The sequence below is a fragment of the Scylla paramamosain genome, chromosome 13 (genome assembly GCF_035594125.1).
Source record: "Scylla paramamosain isolate STU-SP2022 chromosome 13, ASM3559412v1, whole genome shotgun sequence".
In the NCBI taxonomy this organism is placed as follows: domain Eukaryota; kingdom Metazoa; phylum Arthropoda; class Malacostraca; order Decapoda; family Portunidae; genus Scylla; species Scylla paramamosain.
Window position 1 is genome coordinate 22946903 of NC_087163.1, and position 27643 is coordinate 22974545.

The 27643-nt window shown below is 45.6% G+C and overlaps 1 protein-coding gene across 1 annotated transcript in view; it reads right to left on the reverse strand.

Moving 5' to 3' along the window:
* LOC135106225 (neogenin-like) overlaps positions 1–17870 on the reverse strand; it is a 49062-nt gene extending 31192 nt beyond the window's left edge. Inside the window, exons 1-5 of the mRNA XM_064014997.1 lie at positions 17841–17870; positions 17507–17632; positions 15768–15881; positions 1956–1997; positions 942–1116 (exon numbers count right to left, since the gene is read on the reverse strand). Coding sequence (XP_063871067.1) covers positions 942–1116; positions 1956–1997; positions 15768–15881; positions 17507–17632; positions 17841–17870 — 487 coding nt within the window. The remainder of the gene's footprint in view (positions 1–941; positions 1117–1955; positions 1998–15767; positions 15882–17506; positions 17633–17840) is intronic.
* Positions 17871–27643: the final 9773 nt, after the last annotated feature.

The following is a 27643-nucleotide window of genomic DNA, read 5'->3' on the forward strand; positions in this document are numbered from 1 at the left end:
AAGGGAAGGAACACTTGAAGCACAGAGGCAGGACACAGGCAGGAGAGCACAGGAATATACAGGTGATGGCAGGAATATGAGGGAAATATGAGGAAAGGGCCATACAAAGAGGATAAAGTGACTACAGTAAAATGAAAGGAGGAAGAAAGAGAAGCAATAAAGGGAGAGGGAAGAATGAGAAAAGGGATCCAAGAAGAGGTGAGGGGTGAAAATAGGAGGATAAGAGGTAAAGAGAAGATGGAAAAGGATGGTGAAGCCTAAAATAAGGAAATATTATAGTTTGCGCAGAGGATGGTAAGGAGAAAGAGCTGAAGATGATGACACTACTGGTGACAGAAAAAAAAAAGTGTATTCAAGAGCACAAGATACAGACATCTCATTATTATCCTGCTTGTTATGCATAGAGTTGTCTTGACGCCTCCATCCTCACAACCTTCCCATCTCCCTTCCTCCCCATGTCCTGCAGTCCTCCCATTATTTACCCTTGTCTTTTCCCTCACAACATTCCCATCTCCATTCCTCCCCATGCCTGCAATCCTCCCATTCCTTACTCTTCTGTCTTTTCCCTGAAATATATATGACTTTTCTAAGATTCCAGCTTCTCAATCCATATAATATGACTAGAAGGAATCATTTACTCAATACAAGTATGCATATACATACTCCAGTTGTCAATTATTATTACCTTCCTTAAGGATGTATCATATCAAATAAGTTATGTAGTGATCTTGAACTACAACTGTTACTATCTTTTTTTTCACAAGGGAGGAAAACTCAAGGGTAAAAGCTCTTTCAGGTTTAAATAAATAAAAAAATAAAAATAAAAAATAAAGAAAGGCACACTGTCTCTCCCAAGAAGAAAGAGAACTAAAACTAAAGAAGAGCCAATCTAGGTCCTTGAAGTTCCTCTCAGACTGTTACTACTACCACCATTACCACACCTACCACAAACAGACATATTTCTGTTTCACCTAGACCATACCCTGAGAGCCACACAGATGGATTCACGCTGGCCCCACACGCACTCATATCTCTAACATCAACACCCTTCGTCCCACCTTCCTTCCACCATCTAATTGCAACGCTTTTTTTCAGATTATGCACCATCTCTGGCGGCTTTCAGGAAGGGAAAGGGTGAGGTGTGGAGTTGACAGAAAGGATTAGTGCTCTTCTCCTACCTGTGCTTTCTTCCTTTTCTTCTGCTTTCCTCCTACCTACGTTATGTCATTTTGAATCTCTTAAACGGGGTTCTTCTTTATTTCTCTACTTCTCAGGGAGTGTGTGGGTGAATGTTGAATAGGATAATAATACTAATGGTGGTGGTGGTGATGATGATGATGATGATGATGATGATGATGATGATGATGATGATGATGATGATGATAATAATAATAATAATAATAATAATAATAATAATAATAATAAGAAGAAGAAGTAGCAGAAAGAAGAAGAAGAAGAAGAAGAAGATGAAGAGGAGGAGGAGGAGGAGGAGGAGGAGGAGGAGGAGGAGGAGGAGGAGGAGAAGGAGGAGGACGAAGAAAACGAAGATGAAGAAAAGAATATGAAGAAAAAAGACCACGAAAGAAAGCAAAATACAACCACAATAACAACTACAAAACGACCAATGAACAACAAGAACAACAACGACGACGACGACGACGAGGGCAACAACAACAACAACAACAACAACAACAACAACAACAACAACAACAACAGACACAAACCTTACGAAGAAGCTCTCATGAAATTTCTCGTTAAGGTCACGTCTAAGGTGGCGGTGTCCGTGTCTCCGTGCGCGGCTTCCCCCATCCCCCAAACCCTACACACCTACAGACCCCAGCACAGTAGAAAGGTCCCCATCACTAATACACACGCAAGCCATTCCGTAACCATGTGCTCGTCCCCACGCTGATAGGTCAAACCCCACTACTACTTTATAAGCGTTTAAATCTTACACGGAGTCGAGAGGAGGGAGGGGAGAGGGCCACACTGGGAGGCTGGGGGTATAGCAGTTGAGTTCTATGCCTAAGAGATACGTTTTCTATGTGTGTCTTAGGGATTGCGTTTTCTTTTCTCTGTATATTGGTTCCTGTGAAGTCGGTAGCATAAGTGTTTCGTTAAATTTGTGAGGTGGAATTACTCTCTCTCTCTCTCTCTCTCTCTCTCTCTCTCTCTCTCTGACACCACCTCTCGCATCACTCTGAGCTCATGAATGCAGAATAGGCGCCGCCACAGCAGAGAGCACATTCCATCACGATTTCAACAAGCAGCCACTTCTAGTCACACCTGTCGCCCCAACACACCTGGTCCGGCAGCAATTCCTCCTCCTCTTCTTCTTTCTCCTCCATCACCTTTTGAAAGATCTAAGAGAAGGAGATTTATATAAGTCATGTTTTACCTTTAGCTTTAAGGCTGAGAAGTGTCACGGCAGCTAATGTAGGGCACCGATCATGCTATGCCCCCCAGTACACGAAAATAATGTCATCTTACTCTTTACAGTGCTATAAAAATTTAATTCGTCCTTTTATGAGAGACACGGTGGTTTTTAAATGCAAGCTGACGTGGTTAGGGATTCATAAACAGCCCTATGGTTCATCCTGTGCCGCCAGCTGTGGTAGATGTTCTCATAATAGACCAACAAGTGTCCTAAGTACGTTCATCCTATGTGTTCCTCGTCCGCTTCTTCCACTCCCTCCTTCTCATCCTCCTTCTCCGCCTCCTCCAGCCTTTGTCACTCCTGCATAATGAAGGCGAAGGAGATTAACAGAGGGTGGTCCTGGGAAATATTAAGTGACCCTCCTCCTCTTCCTCTTCCTCCTCCTCCTCATTTATTCATGCAAGGAGGAGTCTGAGAATATGTGTCGTCTTCTTTCTCGCAAACTAAGTGGACAAGTTTGACCGCCTCCATCTTTTTTTTTTTTTCGTCACTGTATCTGCTATTCTGAAGACCTACGGAAATGCAAATATACAAGTGGACACACACACACACACACACACACACAGGCTTACAAGTGGTCATCGTAAGCCTATCACTCACCTCCGTAAAGCCTAAAATTGCCTGCCCCTTCGCGTTCAGTCCACCGTCTTACTTTATAATCTCTTTTTTTTCTTCTTCTTCTACTGCCTTCCACCAGGCTGCCATGTCAACAAGCCCTCCACGCCGCTCCACATTCCTTCCACGCCTCTCCACACAAATTCCACACTTTCCACGACCCTACTTCCTGCACTACTCTATACACGCCAGCCCACTTCTCTCTACCTCTATGCCAACTAACCTGCACACGCCCTCCACGTCTCTCCACACGCCCCTATCAATTCTTAACAATCTCCACACATCTTCCACGGTCTTCCACGGTACTCTACGCCCCTCCACACGCCCTCCATGTCTCTCCTTAGGCCTACCACTCCCTGCCACAAACGCTATGGAGACTCAAATTGAATCGTCGTTCTGATGGTTGCTCAAGTGAGGCAAACATAGGGGCCTGAGGCTTAGAAGGGCGGGGGGAGGGCGGGAGGACTCAGGACTCGAGGATGGGAGGAACATGAGCCTACGTAGACTGACAGAACGAGAGAGAGAGAGAGAGAGAGAGAGAGAGAGAGAGAGAGAGAGAGAGAGAGAGAGAGAGAGAGAGAGAGAGAGAGAGAGAGAGAGAGAGAGAGAGAGAGAGATTAATAAAAAAAATCAGAAATTACTACCTTTTTTTATCATAACATAAGAAGCAGCGCCAATAAACATAAATGCTACTACTACTACTACTATTACTACTACTACTACTACTACTACTACTACTACTACTACTACTACTACTACTACTACTAATCAAAAGCATCTAGATACGTATACTAAGACTGTGTTATGCATTTCTCTCTCTCTCTCTCTTAGACCTTCACCTTCCCACTCCTTCCCACCATCTCCAGCCCTCCCTTCCCATCTCTCCCTCCCCTCCCCGGCGCCTCCCCTCACGTGTTTGCCTTCCCCTCCTCGTCGCCCTCGCCCAGGTGACGTCCGGCTCACTTGTCATGACCTGTGATTAATTTTCCCTGCGGCCCCTTTAGCAACACAGGGGCGCCGCGCAGCCAGACGGGGACACGGGGCAGGGAAGCGTTATCAGATGTGAGGAGTCTCTCTCTCTCTCTCTCTCTCTCTCTCTCTCTCTCTCTCTCTCTCTCTCTCTCTGGGTTGATATCACCTCCCGCTGACTCCAAGCTACGTCTTCCGGTCTTTTTTCCCTCCTCCTCCTCCTCCTCCACTCCCTCCCAGATGCTCGTATCCTACCAACCCCCACTCACTCCCCTCCCCCTCCCCCGAAATTACTTCCTCTGTCACGATATTTTTATCTGCCACAGTGACAAATGCCTCCCTCACCCCGCACTGGGAGAGGCAGTGAGGAGTGAGAGGGAGTGAGAGGGAGAGAGGGAGAGAGAGAGAGAGAGAGAGAGAGAGAGAGAGAGAGAGAGAGAGAGAGAGAGAGAGAGAGAGAGAGAGAGAGAGAGAGAGAGAGAGAGAGAGAGAGAGAGAGAGAGAGAGAGAGAGAGTGACAGGAGGTCCATCTTTTTCCTCCTCAGCCTCAAATCTCCTTCCGTTTCCAGGAGGGAGAAATGAAAGGCAGTTTGGAGGGATGGAGAGGAAAGGAGAGGGATGGAGGTACTTTTGGAAGGAAAGGGAAGGGGAGAGTGGACAGGAAAGACAGTGAAAGACGGTAAAAATGGTGTGGTGTGGATACAGTGAAGGGTTGAAGGGTAGGGAAGAGAAGGGATGGTGAAGGGAAGGAATAAGAATACCAAAAGCGATGGAGGAAAGGAAGGGAAAGGGAAGGGAAGGGATGATGAAGGCAATAGGCAAGAGAATAAGAGGGAGAGGAAAAGATGGGAAGAGAAGGGAAGGGAAGGGAAGGGAAGGGAGGAGATGGAAAGGATAGGAAAGAGAAGAAATGGGAAGGGAAGGGAAGGGAAGGGAAGGGATGGGACAGAAGCAAAAATGGAGAAGAGGAAAGAAAATGCCGCCCGATTCCAGTTAGGAGGCTGAGTTAAATTAATGACTATGCTGCCTTGATTCTGCTGCTGCTGCTGCTGCTGCTGCTGCTGCGTACCCCAAATTATGTGTGGGAGTCTCTCTCTCTCTCTCTCTCTCTCTCTCTCTCTCTCTCTCTCTCTCTCTCTCTCTCTCTCTCTCTCTCTCTCTCTCTCTCGAGTTTAAAGAGTACTGCATTCGGTAGCACAAAATAAAAGTAAACAAAACATAATAAAGAAAATAAAATTAAAAATAATGCAGATACAAAGATGGAACAAATGCAGCTTAACTCCAATGCTCACACACACACACACACACACACACACACACACACACACACACACACACACACACACACGATTAAGCCTTCCAATCACCCTCGTCTCTCCTCTCTTCATACAACCATCCTTCTTTATCACTGCTCTTCCCACAACGCAGAACGTATCTTTCCAAACCCTTCGCTTCCACACCCGCCCCCTCACGTCCGTCACCCCCACAACGACACCTCCAGCACAGGCGTCCCCCGAAATATTCCCTCATAACTCCATCTCAGAAATAAAATACACGAGATACTCTTTTTGTGTCCCTCTCAACTACCCCATCACCTGCCCAATTACCTGGAGGAAGTAATCAAGGGTGTAGGGGCTCGGAGCACACCTGGGTTACTGCATTTTCTCTCTCTCTCTCTCTCTCTCTCTCTCTCTCTCTCTCTCTCTCTCTCTCTCTCTCTCTCTCTCTCTCTCTCTCTCTCTCTCGGCAGTGCTGCGCGAGGACAGGGAGTTTTTGATCACTGCCTTTTAACGAGATGTACAGTGGTGGTCGAACGTCAAGCTAACTTCTGCCCTTATATCCATTGTTTTTGTGCTTTCAATCTCATCGCAAAGTCCCTCTGATCCGCTGAGAGTCTGCTAACAAGACCTGAGCAACGGTAGATTCTTAGCATATCAGAAGGAGGATTGAGGGAAGACGCTGAAGGCTGTGGTATAAGTAGTACAGTAGTATGGAAGCAGTATAGTGAGTGTGCTTGCTTAACTGATGGCCAGGAATGCACCAAGATGTCTGAGTGATGCCTGAGTGTTAGCGAAGTGGTGATCCTTGGCGCGCTGACAGCAACACCTTTAACTGTTCATTTCCCTGACCTTTTGACACTTCACTACATTGCCCTCCGTTCTGCTCCCTCCCTCAGCCCTAGGGATTCTGCACCAGACACTCACATCTAGCCAAATATCCAGCCCTACACACTAACACACACAGGAACACACACCCGCTGGTACCATTTTCTCTCTTCCTTCCTTCACTTTTAACTATATCTCTGTTTCCTATCCTTTGTTCTCCTTCCCTCCTTCCACCTGTTGTCATTACCTCGTTCCCACTCCCTTCCCTGGATGCATCTTCACTCTCCTCCTTTGAGAAATACGTGCATTTCTTTCCTTTACTTTCCCTTCCCTCTTCTCTCCGTCCCCAGCATCACCTCCCCCTTGCCAGCCCTCTCATAAGCATCAGTTCTTTACCCTTTCCCTAACTCCGCCTCTTCTCCCCTCCTCAGACATTACTTTTCCTCCACGTTCTCCACCCCAGACTCCCTCCACCTCTCCCTCCTCTCAGTGAATCAACACACTATGATCTTTGCGCCTCCATCTCGTATCTCGTTATTCTTTCTCTCTCTCTCTCTCTCTCTCTCTCTCTCTCTCTCTCTCTCTCTCTCTCTCTCTCTCTCTCTCTCTCTCTCCGCCGTCGAGTCGTTGTTGGAGGTAATGAGTGGGAGACACATTTACTGACTAGGTGCCATTTTCCTCCTCCAATCTTCATCTCCCCGTCTTCCGCTTCCCTCCGACGGCTAATTTTCCTCCCTTCTCTCCCTCCTTCCCCGCTCTTCCTCTCATTTCCTCCGGTTATCCTATCAGCCGCGCGTGCTGTCCTGGGTATTGATTCCTCGTGCCCCTCCCGCTCTATTACACTTCTCCTCCTTCCTTTCTTCCTTACCCTCCTCCTCCTCTTCCTCCTCCTCCTCCTCGTCGTCGTCCTCCTTGTTCTCGTCCTCACATTTCTTTTTCCTCTTCCCGTTCTTATTTCCACTTTCCGTTCGGTATCACACTCTCACACTCTCTCTCTCTCTCTCTCACACACACACACACACACACACACACACACAAAGCCTCAAACGAGTACATCATCAACAAACATTATGCACACAGACGTAAACACACATACAAACACATCTCAACCCTACACACTCCTGCATCCTTTTCTCATTCCTGCAGGACGCTAAACCTTCCTTAACCACCCAACCTGAGCACTACCTATCCCCCTTCCCTCACCTTCCCCACCAGTTTCCCCAGTAGGACCAACGCGCTCCGCCCTGGCTGGGATAAGCGGCGAAGCGGTTGTCTGGCGGCCGGATAACATTAATACTGTTAGATAATAAGTTGTGAGCACCTGCACTTTACAGCGGCCGGGCGCTTCGTGGAGACTCCGGCGCTGGCAGTCGTGAGCGGGGAGAGGGAAGGAGGGAAAGGAGGAAGAGGAGTACATGAATACATTGGGCTGGAGGATGAGGAGGAGGAGGTATATGCGTAAAGGAAAGGGTTAGGAAAGGAGTAAGCAAATAGGGGGGTAATGTAAGAGAAGGATGAAGCTGTAGATGAGTAAGGAATGGGTAAATACAAGTGGAATGTATACGTGGAAGAGGAAAGGAAGGAGGGAGGGAGAAGGGAAGGAGTACATGAACACGAAGGCAATGTATAAGAGGATTAGGAAGTAGGCGAATGAGGGAATGGCAACTACAGGAGGGAGGCGTGTACGTGGGAGAGTGGGAGAAGCAGAAAAGGGAGAGGAAAGAAGGGAAAATTGTACAAGACATGCGGATGGGAAATGGAACGAATGAAGGAACGGAATACTATAAGATAAAACAAAGAATAAGATAAACAAGAATAGCAGTGATAAAGATAATGAACAAAACCACAAACTCTCTCTTTCCCTCTCCTTCTCTCTCTTTCTCCCTCTCCTCTCTCTCCCTTTCTCTCTCCTACTCACTGCCTTAACGCATGGAACACAGACGAGGAAAGAGTGACAAAATGGAAGGGACGCAGAATAAGGTGGGTGGCAAGAACTGAATAGCGGCGTGAGGACAGAAAGCCCCTACAAAGAGAGGCCAGTGCCAATGTAATGAGAGATGCTTTGACCAGGAGCCGGGGAGTGCAGCGAGGCGAGGGGCGGCGAGGACACGGGGAGATGAGTGAAGGGAGGACGAGTGAGTGTATTAGAAGAGAAGAGAAGAGAAGAGAAGAGAAGAGAAGAGAAGAGGAAGGGAAAGGGAAGGGAAGGGAAGGGAAGGAAGGGAAGATAAGGGAAGGGAAGGGAAGGGAAGGGGAGATAAGGAAGGGGGAAGGGAAAGGAAGGGAAGGGAAGGGAAAGGAAGGGAAGGGAAGGGAAAGGGAGAGAAAGGAAAGCAAGGGAAGGGAAGGGAAGGGAAGGGAAGGGAAGGGATGGGAAGGGAAAGGAATTGTAAGAGAAGGGAAAGGAAGGAAAGGAAAGAATCTTCAAAAAATGTCCATTTCAGCAAGACTGCAAGTGAGAGAGAGAGAGAGAGAGAGAGAGAGAGAGAGAGAGAGAGAGAGAGAGAGAGAGAGAGAGAGAGAGAGAGAGAGAGAGAGAGAGAGCACGCACCATCAAAGAGAGAGAGAGAAAAAAAAGAACAAACAAAACATAACTTATAACACAACACTAATTTCACAACCACGGCGTCGGAAGGAACCAAAAAGCAATACTCTAAAGTCTAAACCTTCCCAAAACAAGAGGGAGTCTGCGAGGAGTAGCGGCTGACAGGTGGGAGGCTCGCAGGTAAGGCCACGGGCAGGAGAGTAAGGCTTGGCGCGGCTGTTGTAACACAAGACCCAAACAAAAGCTATTTCCTGCACAAACACGGCGTCCTGTTTATCCTTCCATCTGGTGGCCCCGCGTGGAGGTGCTGAGAGGCCTGGGAGCACCGCGGCATAAGATTCGTGATGCTGGAGGTTCACTGTGGCGATAAAATTAAAGGCCATTCAGTCTGACCCCGTAAGACAAAAGAGCAGTTTAATCCGACGCCATAAGACAAAAGAACAGCTTAATTTGACGCCATGAACGGAAGAACAGTTTAATCTGACGCCATAAGTTGAAAGAACAGTTTAATCTGACGCCATAAGACGGAAGAACAGTTTAGTCTGACCTTATAAGACAAAAGAACAGTTTAATTTGACGCCATAAGAGGGAAGAAAAGTTGAATCTGATGCGGTAAAATGAAGGAACAGTTTAATCTGACGCCACAAGACAAAAGAAGTGTTTAATCTGACGCTATAAGGTGAAAGAACAGTTTAATTTGACGCCATAAGATGAAATAAAACTTTAACCTGACGCCATCAAAAAAAAAAAAAAAAAAAAAAAAAAAAGTCACCAGTGAGAACCTTATTAATTACCACTGTACTCTTACGGAAGCCCAAAGCGTTTTAAGACATAACAAGAATTCTGCATCTTTAATAGCAAACACACACACACACGCACACAAGCACACGCATACACACATCATAGAGAACCCGACTAATCATCCCTGGAGCCTTTGCAAACAGTTCTTACGGGACTCCAAAGCGTTTCAACATACAAGCCTCGCCGTGACACCAAAGGAACCAGTGCCTCACCAAAGGACTCGCAGTGAAGAAGAAATTCCCTGGTCCTTTTTATCCAGTCCTAACTTTCTTCCGGTTCTCAGTTGATCTTCTCTTCAGATATTATTAATTTTTTTTTCATCCCTTTCAAATTTGTCCGCCCCTTCTCTGAGTCTGCCAGGCCAAAACTTTTCCTACTTCAGACCATCAAACTTTTCCCCAGCGACACATCTCCACTCATCCACTCGCCTTCATCTTCCCCACCAGCCCCCTTCTTATTTTCCTTCCCCTTACCCTCCTCCTTTTCCTCTTCTTCCTCGTTCTTTTTTTATTCTTCCATCGGTAAACTAGAAACTGACAGCACCTCTCAGTCTAATTAAAAACTAAATATGTGCTATAATTTATCTTCCTTTCACAATCTTTTCGTCTCCTTCCTCCACCTCCTCCTCTTTTCCTCTTCCACCGATAAATTGGAAGCAAACATCACTTCTTAATAAATGAACATACGAGTGAATTGAATAACCTCTTTTCATTTCACGTTCTTCTTTCCTCTTCTTCATTTTCTTCCTTCTTGTTTCCCATTTTCCCAACGTTAAACTGAAACCAAACACCTCAAATTAATAACTAAATAAATCGACTATACTTCTCTTCCTTTACTGTCCTTTCCCTCTTCCTCCTCCTCCGCCTCCCCTTCCTCCTCATTCTTCCATTCCTCTTCCTCCTCCTTTCCCTATTCTCCACAGATCAACTGCAACCAAACACCACCAATTGATTGATAACTAAACAGATTATAACGTCCCTTCCTTTAACACTCTTCCTTCTCCCTCTCACTATAAACAAATATATCAACTATAATTTCTCTTTCCTTAACATTCCTGCGTTCTCTTCTACTTTCCAACTGGGCAATAATCAAGAATTTAAGGCTTTTTTTTCTTTTTTACTTTTTTTTTCATTCCTTGGATAAAGTTCTGAGTGCTTGGTTCTTATTGCCTTTTGTTATTTCCGCCCGAAGAAACTTTAAGTGAGAGTAAGAGAGAGAGAGAGAGAGAGAGAGAGAGAGAGAGAGAGAGAGAGAGAGAGAGAGAGAGAGAGAGAGAGAGAGAGAGAGAGAGAGAGAGAGAGAGAATGATATTGCTTACTCTCCTTCGCCCTCCTTGTATCTTACTTTTCCTTCTCACCTCTCCCTTCAGCTCTCCTCTGTTCTCTTCTAAATGACTTCTCTCTCTCTCTCTCTCTCTCTCTCTCTCTCTCTCTCTCTCTCTCTCTCTCTCTCTCTCTCTCTCTCTCCGACCCATCCTTCGTCTAATTTCTGCCTGTTAACCTTGCTCCCCTCTTTTACCTCCTGCCCTTCGCCCCATGAAACCTCCTCCTCCTCCTCCTCCTCCTCCTCCTCCTCCTCCTCCTCCTCCTCCTCCTCCTCCTCCTCCTCCTCCTCTTCCTCCTCCTCACTTACATATTAACCTCTCAACTTTATGACTGATCTTAAAAACTCCCTTCATCCTTCCTTCCTTCTCATATCAGTTATATAATTTCTATCTCAAAAATTCCTTTCTTCCTTCTTTCCTATCCTATTCCTTTAACTCTCTCTCTCTCTCTCTCTCTCTCTCTCTCTCTCTCTCTCTCTCTCTCTCTCTCTCTCTCTCTCTCTCTCATATGCTCTTAGTTATTAGTTAGAACCCTCACCTAAACATACCTTTCTCATATATTCTCTCTTTCACGTTCATCTCCTTAACATGCAAAGCCTCAACTTCCCTGCACATGCACACTCTCAAAACATGCACTAACTCAAGAGTCTTTACCTCTCTTTCCCATTTCCTCTCCCCACGTTCCTCTTCATACCATGCAAACTTAACCTTCCCACAATTCCAGTGATATGAACACGCTGTGCTTTCCTCTCCCCTCAGACGCTAAAAAGCCACAGAATCAAGACGTAAACAAAACCATCATGACTTCAGAAGCGACGAGCGTTCCCCACACAGCCAAGAGGCCACTTCTTACCTCTCCCTCAAGCACGCAGGCACTTCCCCTCCTGACAATCCCCGCAAACTCCAATTCCAGTGATACGCACCGCAATACACTAAGCAGACTCCCTCGTTGGCACGCAAGCACGGAAGCCTTTCTCGCATTCCTGACAGATCATTCAACACCCTCCAACACCTCTCCTCCAAGTAGACCAGGCCTGCTCGTCCCTCCCGCCACTAGCCTCGCCCACAACAACGCCAAGACTTCGGTAATTACTCCGTCATCGAGGAGGAAAGGGCGATCTCAAGTAATTAACCAAGAATGCCTCCGAGGAATTGTAAGACTAACCAACCAAGAGGGACCTGAGCCTGGCAACCCGATGATCCCCTCCCGCCCTCTCTCCTTCCCTTCCCTTCCTCTTACTCCTCCACCTGCATCTGCTGCTTACGCCTCCCTGTGGTGCCCTCCAAGTCTCCCCGCCCCCCGTCCTACCCCCCTCCCTCTCTCTCTCTTCCCTGCCTGAGAGCCTGTGTGATGCGGGGGTGAATGTGTATTGCAAGTGGTGGTTGGTGTCTTGTATTTCCTCTTTTGTTTTAGCTTAAATCGCACCCGCATCTCTCTCTCTCTCTCTCTCTCTCTCTCTCTCTCTCTCTCTCTCTCTCTCTCTCTCTCTCTCTCTGTGGCCGTCAACACGACTATTTGTTAGCGCAAAAACCTAAACAGCCTCGTGGTCTCATAAATCACCTCTTTTCCTCTTCTCTCCCTTCCTCCCTCCCTCCCTGCCTCTCTCTCCCTCGGCGCGTACCACATCTCTCCCTCCTCCCTCTCCCCGTACCTCATTTCATTCTCCCTCCATCGCTTTCTTCTTCCGTATCTCATCTCATCCTCCCTCCGTCCTTACCTCCATTCCTCTCCGCGGCAGCTCATCTCCAGTCTCTCTCCTCCATTTACTTCCACTCCTAAGATTAATATTATTTTTCTTCACAATGTTTACTTCTCCTTTTTAATTTATCTTCATTATTCGTTTCTTCCTAATTCCTCTTCCAGCTCATGTCGCGTCTAAGTCTCCCAAAGTTTATGCCCCTCCCCTCTCTCTCTCTCTCTCTCTCTCTCTCTCTCTCTCTCTCTCTCTCTCTCTCTCTCTCTCTCTCTAGATTACCATATTCATGGGTCTTCATGGTGGTCGTCTTACATGGCACGACATGCACCCCCCCGCCCCCTCACCCCGCCCACGTACCCTGCTTCACCCTAATGACTTCGCTTTTTCCTCTTTTCCTTACACAAACTCTTCTTTCTCTTCCTCCTGACTTTCTTTCTCTTTCCTCTTCTCTCTTTCTTGCTAATTCGTTTTCTCGTCTTTTCTTTTCTTCCCTTTTCTTGCACAAACTCTTATTTCTCTCTTAATTCTAGTTCTCTTTTCCTCTTTTTTCTCCTTTTCTTTGCAGAAACTCTAATTTCTTTCTCAATTCTCTTTCTCTTCTCTTCTTTGTTTTCCCTTTTCCTCGCACGAACTCTCATTTCCTTCCCTTAGTTCTTCTTCTTTTCTCTTCTTTTTCCTTTTCCTTGCACAAACTGTTTTCTTTTTCTTCCTCGTAGCTCTCTTCTCTTCTCTTCCTTTCCACCCATTTCCTTGCATAAACGCTTCTTTCTTTCCCCCTCTTCCTCTTAACTCCCTTTCTCTTTTCATCCTCTACTGTCCCCCTACAACCATTCTATTTCTCTTCTTGTGAACTCACTCCTCTCTTCATATACCTCTCTTCTGCATTACAGCATTCCTTTCTATCTCACTTCCACACTCACACACCCAAACCGCAAAACTTTCCCTGCCACTCCGCCACTTCACCACACCACTTCACCATTTCCTACAAACCACAATGCCACAGCTGAGAATTTAGCCTGACGGAGATGCAGGAGGCAGGACGCGGCGGTGGAAGACATGGGCAGGTCGAGGCGTAGCGGGGCAAAGAGAACACTTCAGAAAGGCCCAGGTGGAGTGAAGAGAGGCTGAATAAAGGCTCTGTAAAGACTCCTGCAGTAAGTTACGGTGCGTGGAGACAAAGAGTGGGGGTACTGGGAGGAGTAGAAAGGATATGCTGTTGTGTTGTAACTTAAGGAACACCGAGAGGGGATGAAAGAAGGGATGAAAGGAAGGATATGCGAAAGGAAAAAAAAAAGGTAAAGGAATAAATGAAGGATGAAGGGAGAAATGTATGAAATGAGGGAGGAAAGAAGAAAGGTAGGAAAAAAGAAATGAAGAAAGGTAGACAGAGGGAATGAAGGAAGAAGAACGAAATGCAGCAAGAAAAAATGAAGAAAGGTATAAAGAGGAAACGAAGGAGAAATAATACAAACATAAAAACAGTAAAATGAAAAAAAAAATGTTTAAGAAGGTGAAGAAAAGATATATATAAAAAACAGGTTCAAAAAAAGGTAACAAAAATGGGTAAGGTTTGAAATAGGCCGGTCCAGAAGGGAGAGGAGAGCCGCCGCCGCGCTGCAACACCTCCCTTTAATGGCATGCTCGTCCTCATGACTGCATAAGCGAATTAGTTAATGAGATACAACTTTTCAGTGCTCGGGAAATACGTGTTTTTCTGTGTGTGTGTGTGTGTGTGTGTGTGTTATAACTTGGGGACACACACACACACACACACACACACACACACACACACACACACACACACACACACACACACACACACAGATAGATAGATAGATAGATAGATAGATAGACAGATACAGGGAAAGACATTTAGACATACAGAAAAACAGACAGACAGACAAACAGACATATAAACAAATAGATGGAAAATTTAAGAGATCAATAGCAAATTTTATTCCAAGCATAACGCAATACTACTTATGAAGAGATAATAATTTTGCATCAATACTAACTTTATTACAGAGAGAGAGAGAGAGAGAGAGAGAGAGAGAGAGAGAGAGAGAGAGAGAGAGAGAGAGAGAGAGAGAGAGAGAGAGAGAGAGAGAGAGAGAGAGTGTCTGCCATCATTAATTACAAAGACATAAGCCTCCAAGTGGTTTGTGACGTCACTTGCCACACGCCAACTTAACGAGGGAGGAGGAGGAGGAGGAGGAGGAGGAGGAGGAGGAGGAGGAGGAGGAGGAGGAGGAGGAGGAGGAGGAGGAGGAGGAGGAGGAGGAGGAAACTTGGGATAAGAAGCGAGGGACTGATGCAAAGGTTTTACAAGAGAGAGAGAGAGAGAGAGAGAGAGAGAGAGAGAGAGAGAGAGAGAGAGAGAGAGAGAGAGAGAGAGAGAGAGAGAGAGAGAGAGAGAGAGAGAGAGATCCAGGGAAAGGAGATTTGATATGTGTAAAGAAAGAAAAATTGAAAAAAAGGATGATAAAGGAGGATGAAGGGAAACAAGAAAGAGATGGAAGAAGAGATAAAAACATTTAAACTTCCTTGATGAAAAAGGGGAAGATTCTCTCTCTCTCTCTCTCTCTCTCTCTCTCTCTCTCTCTCTCTCTCTCTCTCTCTCTCTCTCTCTCTCTCTCTCTCTCTCTCATCAGTCCCTGTTGTAAAATACTCAAATTCTCGTTCTTCTTTTTCCTTTCCTTAACGTGTACATGCTCCCCTCTCTCTCTCTCTCTCTCTCTCTCTCTCTCTCTCTCTCTCTCTCTCTCTCTCTCTCTCTCTGATGTTATTCCATCTAAACATTCCTTCACCCTCGCCAATTATCTCTCCGTTGCCATCTACCGGAATTACTTCTATCCATCAGTTCTCGTCTCCTCTTCGTCAATCTCTCTCTCTCTCTCTCTCTCTCTCTCTCTCTCTCTCTCTCTCTCTCTCTCTCTCTCTCTCTCTCTCTCTCTCTCAAGTTTCAAGGCTTTAATTAATTTTTCTTCGCTTCTTCACTCATCACAAACAAACAAGTTCTTTTCATCAGTTATTTCATTTGTTTGTCTGTCTGTCTGTCTGTTCGTGCCTCTCTCTCTCTCTCTCTCTCTCTCTCTCTCTCTCTCTCTCTCTCTCTCTCTCTCTCTCTCTCTCTCTCTCTCTCTCACCTCATTCCCCACCTTTCAATTCACCACAACCTTCCTCTGCCTATCCCACTTCATCACCTACCCACTACCTACTCCTCCCTTGTATCTCCCCTCCCCATTCTTCTTTCCACCTCATTCACCTTCCTCACCATCATCAAAGTCACCTCATTGTCCGCTGCGTTGACAGGCTTGCGGTCACTCTCCCTCCCTCTCCCCCACATTCGCCCTCTCCTCTCCCTCTCGAGAGTCTCTTCCTCCCCTTGCTACAAATATTGACACGCAGGATTGAGTTCGTGGTTCCAGATTATCTACCTGTTTACCGGTGCTGGGAGTGTGGGCTGGGTTAAGAGGGGTTGAGAGGGAGGGTGGAGGGGGATGGGAGAGGAGGTGGTAGGGTGAGGGATGATGGTGATGAGGGTGAAGGTGGTGGTGGTGATGTGGGCGAAGGATGAGGTGAGGTGAAGGAGGAGGTGGGAGAGATGGAGGAGGTGGTAGTGAAGGTGGGATGAGATGTGTGAGGAATGGACGAGGCGATGGTGAGGGTGAAGGAAGAGGTAGTGAGGGGCAAGGAAGACGTGGTGAGGGGAAGGTGGAAGGGTGAAGGGTGGAGAGTGTAGGTGGCATGAATGGAATAGCAAAACTGTGGGATATTAATGTGCGGGTTCTCTTCTCTCCTCTCCTGTCTCAAGTATTGCCAGGTCTATTAATTCCTATCATGAACGTAAGCCTTCTCAAATAACCTCTTCGCTCTTTAATCTTCCTCTCCTCCTCCTCCTTCATCATTTTTCCTCCAGCTCTTCATGCACCGACTGTTTCAACTATTTTACTCCATTTCACTGCACGGGTTTATTAATTACAGCACAAAGCACCAGCATATTTGATTCCACTGCAGTAAATAGATGAATGAATAAACTACGTAAATGTTTCCATGGGTCTATAGAGGTCTAAGTTAGTGTCATTTACTGCCCCCATCCCCTCCCCTCCTCAAACCGGCACCACGCTAGCTCAGGGGATGTAGATGGCGTAATCTGACTACAACATCACAACTTCTTCGGCTTAGTCCCTTACCTGTTCTCTATTACATGAGGAGGTGCGGGATTAACAGAGATCACTTTCCTTCTGAGCCGAGTGAGCTATTCATTACAGCCACTACACAACAAGGCCGCCTCTTTGCTGTATTCTAATTATTGACAGTACTTTTGCATGTGCTCGGCTTGCCTCAGTACTTGGGATTAATTTGAATTCCGATCTTGGTTTTGATCTTGGCGCCACATGACTGAGCTGCTGAAGTGCCAGGAATTCAATTATCAATCAAGCAAGCGGGCGAGCAAGGAGGCACTCAAGCTATCATGCAATCTTCCTCTTCCTCCACTTCCCCTCCCCCTTCTCTCCCATCAAGCAGTCTCATCTCTCCTCCAAATTGCCTTCTGCTGCTTCATCTGTTCATGCGTCATCATCCTCGCTGTTACCTTTTTTTTTCCTTCTTCTGCAGACAAGTTCTATCTTTTCCTTCGTCTTCCCTTTCCTTCTACTCCTTTTCTCTCTCCCATAGCCAAAACCCATCTTTCTCTTTTTCTTTCTCCTTTCTAACTTTATTTTTTTCTCTCTCACAGCCAAACTTAAAATTTCCTTCCCTCTTTCCTTGTATCACTTTTTTCCCTTTCTAAGTTAAATCAACAAGTCCAATCCCTTTTCTCTTGTTCCTATCACTTTTATTCCTCTTCCACAGCTAAACCTCTCCTCTCCCTTCCTTCATCCCTTCTTCTATCATTTTCTCCTCTCTCACAGTCAAACCCAACCTCTCCTCTCCCTTCCTTCTATCACTTCTCTCTCTCTCTTTCTCACAGCCCAACCCAACCTCACCTCTTCCTTTCCTTCCTTCACATGCCTGCAGCCTCTCCCTCTCCCTCACACCCCACACGCACACGCCCACGCCAACTCCGTGCAGAGATCCACCAAGCCAAGTTTCCGCTATGCAAATTTTAAGGTTGTTTCCAAAAGTTTCCTTGATGCACTTGTAATGAAATTCTGAGACCCGGAGGGAAAATGTTGGCCGAGTTTTCCTCCAACCGGCCTACTGTTTGACCTGGTCCTGGAGGGGTGGAGGGGTGGAGGGGTCGGGGAGTGGAAGAAAGGTGGTAGTATCTGGTTTCCTCCCCCTCTTGCTACCTCTTTATTCTGTTTTCTCTCTGTTCTTCTCTGCTCTTCTCTCTCTCTCTTACCTGCCTGCCCAGAACAAATTGTCCATTCATGGCCGCAAAGCACACCTGTGTAGCGCACCTGTCGTTGTTGACTCTCTCTCTCTCTCTCTCTCTCTCTCTCTCTCTCTCTCTCTCTCTCTCTCTCTCTCTCGTTACATAGTCAACAGCAAAATCACACCAAGAAATTGTTATTTGATATTCCATTCCATCCCAGTTTTCTTTTTTTTTTCTTTTCTTTTCTGTCTCTTTCACAGATCTATATTCATTGCTGGCCTCTCTCTCTCTCTCTCTCTCTCTCTCTCTCTCTCTCTCTCTCTCTCTCTCTCTCTCTCTCTCTCTCTCTCTCTCTCTTGTTGGCTTGCTTACTCTAAGGTCTCTTGCTCGTCAGGGTTTCGAAGTCCCTGTCATCAAGGCCTCTGGGAAAAAAAATGCAAACTTTGAACCAGATAATTTTTTTCCTGATTCGCTGATTGTGTGTGTGTGTGTGTGTGTGTGTTTTTTTTTTTTTCTATACTTTTTTCTCCATCACAAAGAAAGGATCCGATTGAGAAAAAAAAAAAAAGTCGGATCGCTTTTTTTTTTTTCAATTTTAGTGTATTTATTTTCAAGTTGCATGGATTCAGTGCGTACAAAAAGCAGGTACCGGAAAAAAAATACGTAATTCAACACAATAAAATTCGGAGGTACACAGCGCACGTAACTATCAATTAGCGCTCAAAAGAAAAAAAAAAAAAATAGGTCGACAAACAATCAAATCAGGAATGAAAGGAAGAAAGTAAACGAGTTGTACTGAATGACTGTTATCGAGGCATTATTTATTTATTTATATTTTTTACTTTTATTTTTTTTGGGGCATCATTGTCACATAGCATTTCGTGGAATACTAATGAGAGAGAGAGAGAGAGAGAGAGAGAGAGAGAGAGAGAGAGAGAGAGAGAGAGAGAGAGAGAGAGAGAGAGAGAGAGAGAGAGAGAGAGAGAGAGAGAGGGAATGACAATCAGACAATCGGTTGGGCTTGCTAACGAGGGAGTGGGCGCGAGGAGGGGCGGAGGGAGCAGTCAGGGTGGGCAGCGAGGTCACTGTTTGAAGATCTAGTATCACAGCCTAGCCAAGCCTCACCGCTGACCTCGCTGGCTCCTAGTTAATTATTCCCTCAGTCACCCGTCACTGCCGCCTCACGCCAGCTGGGGAACGACGAGCGGACAGGTGGCGCGGGAGGGAGAGAGGGAGGCGAGGGGAGGAAGGGGATGAAGGCGAGGGAAGGGAGGAGGAAGGCAGAGATGGGAGAGGGAGGGGGTGAGAGAGAGGGAGAGGGCATGGAGAGGGAGGGTGAGGGGGAAGGGGAAGGAGAGGGGAAGACGAGGGATAGGGTAATGGGAGGGAAAGGGGGATGAGAAGGCAAGAATGCGTGGAGGAGCGGGGAAGGTGAAGGGGAAGGAAGGGGGAAAAGATGAGAAAGGGAAGGGGTGAGGGGTGAGGCGAGGGAGTGAGGGGGTGTGGAGGGAGTGGGGGGGCAGGCTGTTCCCTCTGCAATGTATCGCATCGTGCTTTCATCGTAAATCCTGCGTTTAAAATTCTAGAAGCGTGTGTTGCGGAGGAGGATTATCATTTTACACACATATTTCTTGTTGTTGGTTGTCTTGCGATGCGCCATAAATAAGTGATTAAAAAATTGAAATATATAAAAGAAAAAAAAGAAAAAATATTAGTTAAAATTCATGGATCACTTTTTTTTTTACCTTTATTTATTTATTTTATTTTTTTACTTTTCGTTTTTATTCACTGCTATTTCTCTTCGCAGCACAGATCAGTGTCTTGTATATATTCCATTCAGCGATACAAACCATTCATTACATCATCACGTAAACAATGCCGTGTCAGGCCGCTCCTCGTTGCCTCACCTGGCCAGATTTACAGGTGAGCGCGGGGAGAATAATACTGAGGGGCTTATGTAAATGACGATTCAATACTAACATGTGAGTGTGTGTGTGTGTGTGTGTGTGTGTGTGGAGGGAGAACGAAAAAAAAAATAATAAATAAAAAATAAATAAACACACAAAAAAAGGGATAAATGAATGAGATATAAATTGCAATTCAATAAAAAAAAACGTGATTGTGTGTGTGGGGGAAAGGATGTAAAAAAGTAAATAAATGAACAAATAAACCCAAACACAAAAAAAATAACTAAACAAATGAGGGTTAGGAGATGAAATACAAGTGTCCAGGGCAAAGAGAGAAGGCAGTAAAGGGGACGGGGTGAACAAGGGGCGTTGAAGAGGATATAAAAGAGAGAGAAGGAAGAGAAGATGAAACAGTGACAGCGCGTTATCTTGCCATTCTGCCTCAGCCACTCCAGACGGTGATGTGAAGAAAACTTATCCCTTATACGAAAAAAAAAAAAAAACTTGAGAGAAGAACAGTAGACTAAAAGAAGAGGGAAGCAGGATAAACTTACGGAAATAGCAAATAAATAAAGAAAGAAACAAGACAGGAGAGGAGAGAAGAAATTAAGATGTAACAGGACAGAAGGACAAAGAAAAGGAAGAAGAAGAAGCATGATAAACTAAAGGGAACAGTAAGGAAACAGGAACAAACAAGAGAGAAGTGATAAACGGAAAGACAAAGGAAAGGAAGAAGTACGATAAATTAAAAGGAATAAGAAGGAAACAGAGGAACAAGCAAGAAACGAGAGAAGGGATAAGGATGCAACAGGACGGAAGGCAAAGGGAAGGAAGAAGAAGCATGATAAACTAAAAGGAATAGCGAGGGAACATAGAGAAACAAATACGAGAGAGAGAGAGAGAGAGAGAGAGAGAGAGAGAGAGAGAGAGAGAGAGAGAGAGAGAGAGAGAGAGAGAGAGAGAGAGAGAGAGAGAGAGAGAGAGAGAGAAGAGCATAGCAGGACGGATGGAGACGGGAGAGAAGAAGAAGCATGATAAAATCGGAGAAATGGCAAGGAAACAAGAACAAGCAAGAGACGAGAAAGAGAAGGAAGAAATTAAGAGAAGAGAGAAAGAGAGAGAAAAAAAAAAAAAAAAGGAGAGGAACCGAAAGTGATGATATTCTGCAAGCTATTTCAATGAGAGTTCTGTCCACCTTGATTCCTCACGTGAAGGCCAATCAAATAAGACATAGGTGGTGTTTAAGGCCGCGCTGATTGGCTTAAAAGGCGCGCCGTATAGGATCTAATAGGCTTAGGAGGAAAGGATAACAGTGCGCTTGGATCTAACTGGATTAAAAGCGAGGCGAGGCGGGATCTGAGGGACTTAAGCGGTGAATACTGGGCTGAGGTGTGAGTGTCGTGTCGGAAGGCAAATGGCAACACCTGCTCTGATTACTCTTGGGAAGCGAACGGCGTGGGTGTGATTGGATTACTTGGAGATCGGAACTAATGGCGCCCTTGCTGCTGATTGGTTGAAATAGGCAGGAAAAATGAACTCCGATGTGATTAGCTAATAAGTGAACTGACTTAAGCTTTTGGTACGTACGCAATGAGGGTACGGCTTTTCTTTCTTCGTCTCAGTAACCTCTAGATAATTTCAACTGAATAGAAATGTATGTATAGGCATTAAAGGAATTGAATTGCTTTGCTTATTGGTCTGTATCAAAAAAATATCCTTAGAAAAACAACACTAGACAATCCTAGGAGTAATTTTTATTGCAATTGTCTTTTTTGCCTAATATTCAAAGCAATGTTAATAAAAAGATCAATAAACAAGATGGCATGGACAAAAAAAAAAAGAAAGAAAAAGAACAAGAGGATAATTTTGTCTTCTTTCCGCTAGAACTGTCTTGAAAAGTGGGTGGTTATTACGGAAAACGAAGATCCTAGCAGTGAAAGAGCAAAGACAGAAGCGAAGAGAAGACACGGCAGTGAATGGGTCAGAGAGCGTTCACTACAAGCCAACGAACAACAAGCTTCAGTGCCTGGCTTAAGACTGGAGGGGAAGTTAAGCTTAGGTCTGACTGGCTTGCACGCGGCGGCTTTGTGAAGGAGCGGTTAGACACGGAGCCAAGAGTGAGCTTTGATCTGATTGGGTACAAAGCCGCCTCGTCTCCGCCAGGCTAAGTTATTGACTTTTCCATTGGCGCGTGAAATCTTTTGTGAATGTGTAACGACCTGAAGAAGGGGCAGCAGGAGACGAGGTTGTGGAGGGTGAGGATGATGAAGAAGAAGAAGAAGAAGAAGAAGAAGAAGAAGAAGAAGAAGAAGAAGAAGAAGAAGAAGAAGAAGAAGAAGAAGAAGAAGAAGAAGAAGAAGAAGAAGTAAAGATGATGATGATAATGATGATGATGAAGAAAAAGAAAACGAAAAAGAAGAAAAAAGAAAACTAACATGTAGAAAAAAAACTAAGAAGAAGAAGAACAAGAACAAGAACAAGAAGAAGAACAAGAACAAGAAGAAGAAGAAGAAGAAGAAGAAGAAAAGACCAGGATAATGATAATAATGATGATGATGACGACGATAATGATGATAATAATGATACACAGAGAATACAGAATAAAAAAAAAGACAATTCCAAAATGTGTGTGTGTGTGTGTGTGTGTGTGTGTGTGTGTGTGTGTGTGTGTGTGTGTGTGTGTGTGTGTGTGTGTGTGTGTGTGTGTGTGTGTGTGTGTGTGTGTGTGTGTGTGTGTGTGTGTGTGTGTGAGTACGTGTGTAAATATATGCAATGTGAACACAAACATTTTAACTTTTTCTCTCAAACTCATCAGAGAAAAGTTTGGTGGCCTTTTCTTATTTTACAACTCAACTTTTTCTCGTCCCCCTCACTGGGAATTTCCATAAAAAGAGAGAATATAATCTACTTTGATAAGGTAAAAAGCAGTTTGTAGAGAAAGGTCAGGGGCAGAGAGAGAGAGAGAGAGAGAGAGAGAGAGTTAATCATGGTGTTCAAAGTACCGAGAGAAGTGAAAACAAGTGCATACAGAGAGAATTTCATGATGAGGGATGATGGGAGAAGACGATGGCACGGAATACAGAATAAGAGGCACCGGATCCTCAAATTACAGAAGAAGGTCACTTTTACCCGCTAGAAATATCAATACTAGGGGAGGAGCGCCATAGAGGACACAGTAACCAGCGGCAGGAAATATTCAAGGGATCAAAACTAAGAGAGAGAGAGAGAGAGAGAGAGAGAGAGAGAGAGAGAGAGAGAGAGAGAGAGAGTGTTACCTGAGCATGAGTGTGACGCAGCAGGAGGGCAGAACACAAATTTACCTGAAAAAGAAGAAAACGGAAACTGGTTAAACAAAAACGGGACACAAAGACAGAGCGAACACACACACACACACACACACACACACACACACACACACACACACACACACACACACACACACAGGAAAAGCAAAAACGTAACACTTCATCTCCTATCGTGGTGGAAATCCTGGGTCACGCACCACCTGCCTCTGCCACGCCCACCGCCTTCCTGCCGCGACAAACGGGCTGGAGCTGCTGACCGAAATCTTCCGTCCGTGCTTAACATGACCGAGTCCCGCGCTGACCACCTGCCGCCCACACCAACCCACACCTGCCATCCACACCTGTCATCCACAACTGCCACTCACGCCCAGCCACCCACACCTAGTCACCCGCCCCAGTCCAGTGATCCTGTGATGGGTGTAATTGGGTTAAGTGTGGTTAAGTTAAGGTGAATATTAGTCACGGTGATCTGAAGAAAGTGTACTAGGTCGTGTTTTTATTCATCATGAAGAAGGGTGAATGTGAAAGCTCTTAAACTTGTGTCTTTATTCATTAGAGGGGAGGATGACGGTAATGTATGCTCTTAAACTTGCGAGTCTATTATAACTCTTAAACTTGATTGTAACTAGAGCTCTGAGGTTTAACATACAAACACTGTGGCATAAAGTAACATACACAGTAGCTTGTCTCACCCTCATCTGACCTAACCTCAATATCTTAAAGCAATTAATTAATACAACAATGCAATTAAGAACCATAAATACTTATAAATAACCTAACCTAACACTCTTACACTGACACAAACACCACAAAATAATTAAGAAACCACACATACTCTACTACTACTACTACTACTACTATTACTACTACTACTACTACTGTCACCACCATACCGCAGCTGACATAACCGGCGCCACCACCACCACCACCGCCGCCGCCACCAGGCCCCGGCAGCCCCACATATCAAGTGTCCCGCCAATCTAGCAGAACCCACTAATTTTCTCCCCACTAATGACGATTGCTGCGGCTCCCCATGCTGTCCTCCCCCATCCTCTTCCCTCCTATCCTCCCCATCCCCTCCCCGCCCTATTCTCTCCCATCTCCTCCCCGGTCCTCTTCCCCGCCTGCTCCAGTCTCCCTCATCCTCCACACTTTTCACGCCTTTCCTTTCCCTTTTCCCTTCTCCTTCCTCCGCGTTGACTCACCAAAGTGTGGAGGAGGAGGAGGAGGAGGAGGAGGAGGAGGAGGAGGAGGAGGAGGAGGAGGAGGAGGAGGAGGAGGCCCACATAAGCAATCGCCAAGGCCATTCCGTCCATCTTCTAATCGTGACGTATTGGTTAACCTCTACTATGATCGCCTTCCCCCCCCCCTCTCTCTCTCTCTCTCTCTCTCTCTCTCTCTCTCTCTCTCTCTCTCTCTCTCTCTCTCTCTCTCTCTCTCTGAGTTAGTGTTCCCATACCCACCAATCATCACCCAATTTTCGTGGCCCTTCTTTTCCTTCCATACCGCCGCTGAACGTTAATAATCTCTCTCTCTCTCTCTCTCTCTCTCTCTCTCTCTCTCTCTCTCTCTCTCTCTCTCTCTCTCTCTCTCTCGCTCGCTCTCAACTTTACTGGCCAATACTTCACAAACTCCCCTCACTGATTGAAATACTGACACCTCCATCTCCTCTCCCCCACCCATCTCCTCCCCCTCCTCTCACTTCGATACTCAGCCACGACCTACAAATTCTCTCTCTCTCTCTCTCTCTCTCTCTCTCTCTCTCTGGTCAGTATTCTTTAACCCTTTATTCTCTCATGGGGACTTACTTTCAGAGGCCACAGAGATGAATAGCCAAGTTCTCGTAACATTTTATTCACTGACGAGATAGAGTGCTTATCAAAATATTATATAAACACCCTTGAAATTGAAAACTCCCAATTAAATTCACTGTAGACTGGCAGAGGTGGTTGGCGTAAGGCGCTGAAATGTGTGAGTTTACAGTCCAGTGTGTTGTGTTTTGAATTTTTTTTTCTTGCAAACAAAACTTTCATTGTTCTCTTCCACTAAGCACAATGCCTTAGTCTGTTTTCTTAATTCTTCAAATGTTGTGGTCGCTTTTTCGGTAACACTCAGTCAGATATGAATTAAGAGTTGTTTGAGAGAGAGAGAGAGAGAGAGAGAGAGAGAGAGAGAGAGAGAGAGAGAGAGAGAGAGAGAGAGAGAGAGAGAGAGAGAGAATAAGAGGATAACTGTCTTTTCTTGGCTACAGAATTATTTAACATACTTTTAGCATCAAAATGACAGATCAAACCACAAAATGGCAATCATATACGTGACTTTAAATCTCATCTCTCTCTCTCTCTCTCTCTCTCTCTCTCTCTCTCTCTCTCTCTCTCTCTCTCTCTCTCTCTCTGACATACTGAGGACCCAGATTACCGGTTTGAGTGAAAGGAGATGCCGTGACCGTCTCTCCTCCTCCCCATCTCCGTCTCCTTCCTCCTCATCTCCCCCTCCTCCTTCTCCTCCTCATCTTCCCTTCATCCTAACTCGTGACAAAACATTCACAGGCGCCTTGTCTTATTCCCTTCCCCTCCTCCCTCCTCCTCCTCCTCCTCCTCCTCCTCCTCCTCCTCCTCCGCGCTTCAAGGTCCAACATTGCTCCTCGCCACAGTGAATTTTTCTTCCGAGTTGTTTTTCTTTAATTTTTTCTCCTCCTTCCTTCCTTCTTTCCTCTGACATTGCGGAGGCGGAGAGGAGCAAATGAGAATAACATGTGAGGGAGGCGCAAGGTCTGTCCAAGTATGTCCCAACCCCCGTCTCTCTCTCTCTCTCTCTCTCTCTCTCTCTCTCTCTCTCTCTCTCTCTCTCTCTCTCACAATTAGTACCAAGACTGACACTTACGACAAGCAAACATTTCACTGTCCTCACATAATTGCCGCACAACGCCTTCCTCCTCCTCCTCCTCCTCCTCCTTTTCTTCTTCTTCTTCTTCTTCCTCCTTCTCCTCCTCCTCTTCATCTTGTTCTTCTTGTTCTTGTTGTTCTTGTTCCTCCTCCTCCTCCTCCTCCTCCTCCTCTTCTTCTTCTTCTTCTTCTTCTTCTTCTTCTTCTTCTTCTTCTTCTTCTTCTTCTTCCTCCTTCGCCTTCTCCCTTCCCTTTGATGTAACGCTATGCTCATGATTTAAGTGAATGTGAGGTTTGCGTCTCCGTCAGAAATCTATTTATATCTTCATTCACAGCGTCACTCACAGTCCATCATCTTCCTCCTTCATCATCTTTACCATTACCTTCCCATTCCGCCTCCTGCTCCTCCTCCTCCTTCTCCTCCTCCTGCTGCTACTGGTGCTACTACTACTACTACTACTACTACTACTACTACTACTACTACTACTACTGTCTAGATCATACTTCTGCCCCTGCCACGTCTCCTGTTCCTGGTTCTGGTTCTGTCTCTGTTCTCCTCCTTCTGCTTATTGGTTACTGGTTTTGTTGTTGTTGATGTTGTTGTTGTTGTTGTTGTTGTTGTTGTTATTAAAGATGGTTGTAGTGGTATTATAATAGAAAACCGTATTGTTGTTATTATTCTATTTTTTTCTTTTCTTCTCATTTTTCTTCTTATTATCACTCCTACTACTATTTCTACTACTACCACCAGCACTACTACTACTAATTCTACTACTACTACTACTACTACTACTACTACTACTACTACTACAACAACTACAACTACTACTCTTAGCCTCACCAACCAAAAAGATAAAAAGAAATGCATCACTCATTAACATTTCCATCCAAAATCAACTGACACATTTACATTTCCGTTCCAAAGTTCCCTGACCCCCCATTTCCTCTCTCTCTCTCTCTCTCTCTCTCTCTCTCTCTCTCTCTCTCTCTCTCTCTCTCTCTCTCTCTCTCTCTCTCCCCGGTCACCTCTATACAACACGGGCCGCCATGAGAGTCACGGGAGTTCTGGTGACGCCATAAGGTTGCGCCCTGCCAGCCTTCCCTCAGTAGTGACGATGAATATGAGGCCTTGTTTGCGTCAGTCCATCCCTTGGCACCCTGTTAGCACCACCCCCTCCCCCTCCCCTTGGCCACTTTCCCCCTTCCCCCTTCCTCCTCCACGACCTAGTTTGTTTGTCTTTTCTTCTTTGCGTTCTGAGTTTATTGTTTCACTGTGGCGTTTGTCTCTCTCTTGTTGTTTTCTCTCCGCGCCGTCTGACACTTTGCTGCAGGTGGGACACGAAGCAGGGATGAGAAAGGGAGGTTATGTGAAGGGATGGGATGGGCGGGGGGAAGGGAAGGAAGAGGCGTGTGGAGGAAAGAAGAGGTAATCGAAAGGAGGGTGAAGCAAAGGGATAAAGGAGATGAAAGGAAAGGGGGAGGAAAGGCCAGGAAGGGAGATGAAGGGAACGGGAGGAGAAGGCAAGACTGGAGATGAAGGAAAGGAATGGAGAATCGAGAATGGCTGAGAAGAGATGGAAAACACGGAATGAATGAAGGATTGGAAGGTGAAGGAAGACCAAGAAGAAGAAAGAAAATGATATAGAGGTGAAAAAAAGAGCGAAGGAGAGAAGAAGATGATGGAGGGAGAGAAAAAAAAAACAGGAGCGAAGGAGATGAGATGAAGGGGAGAA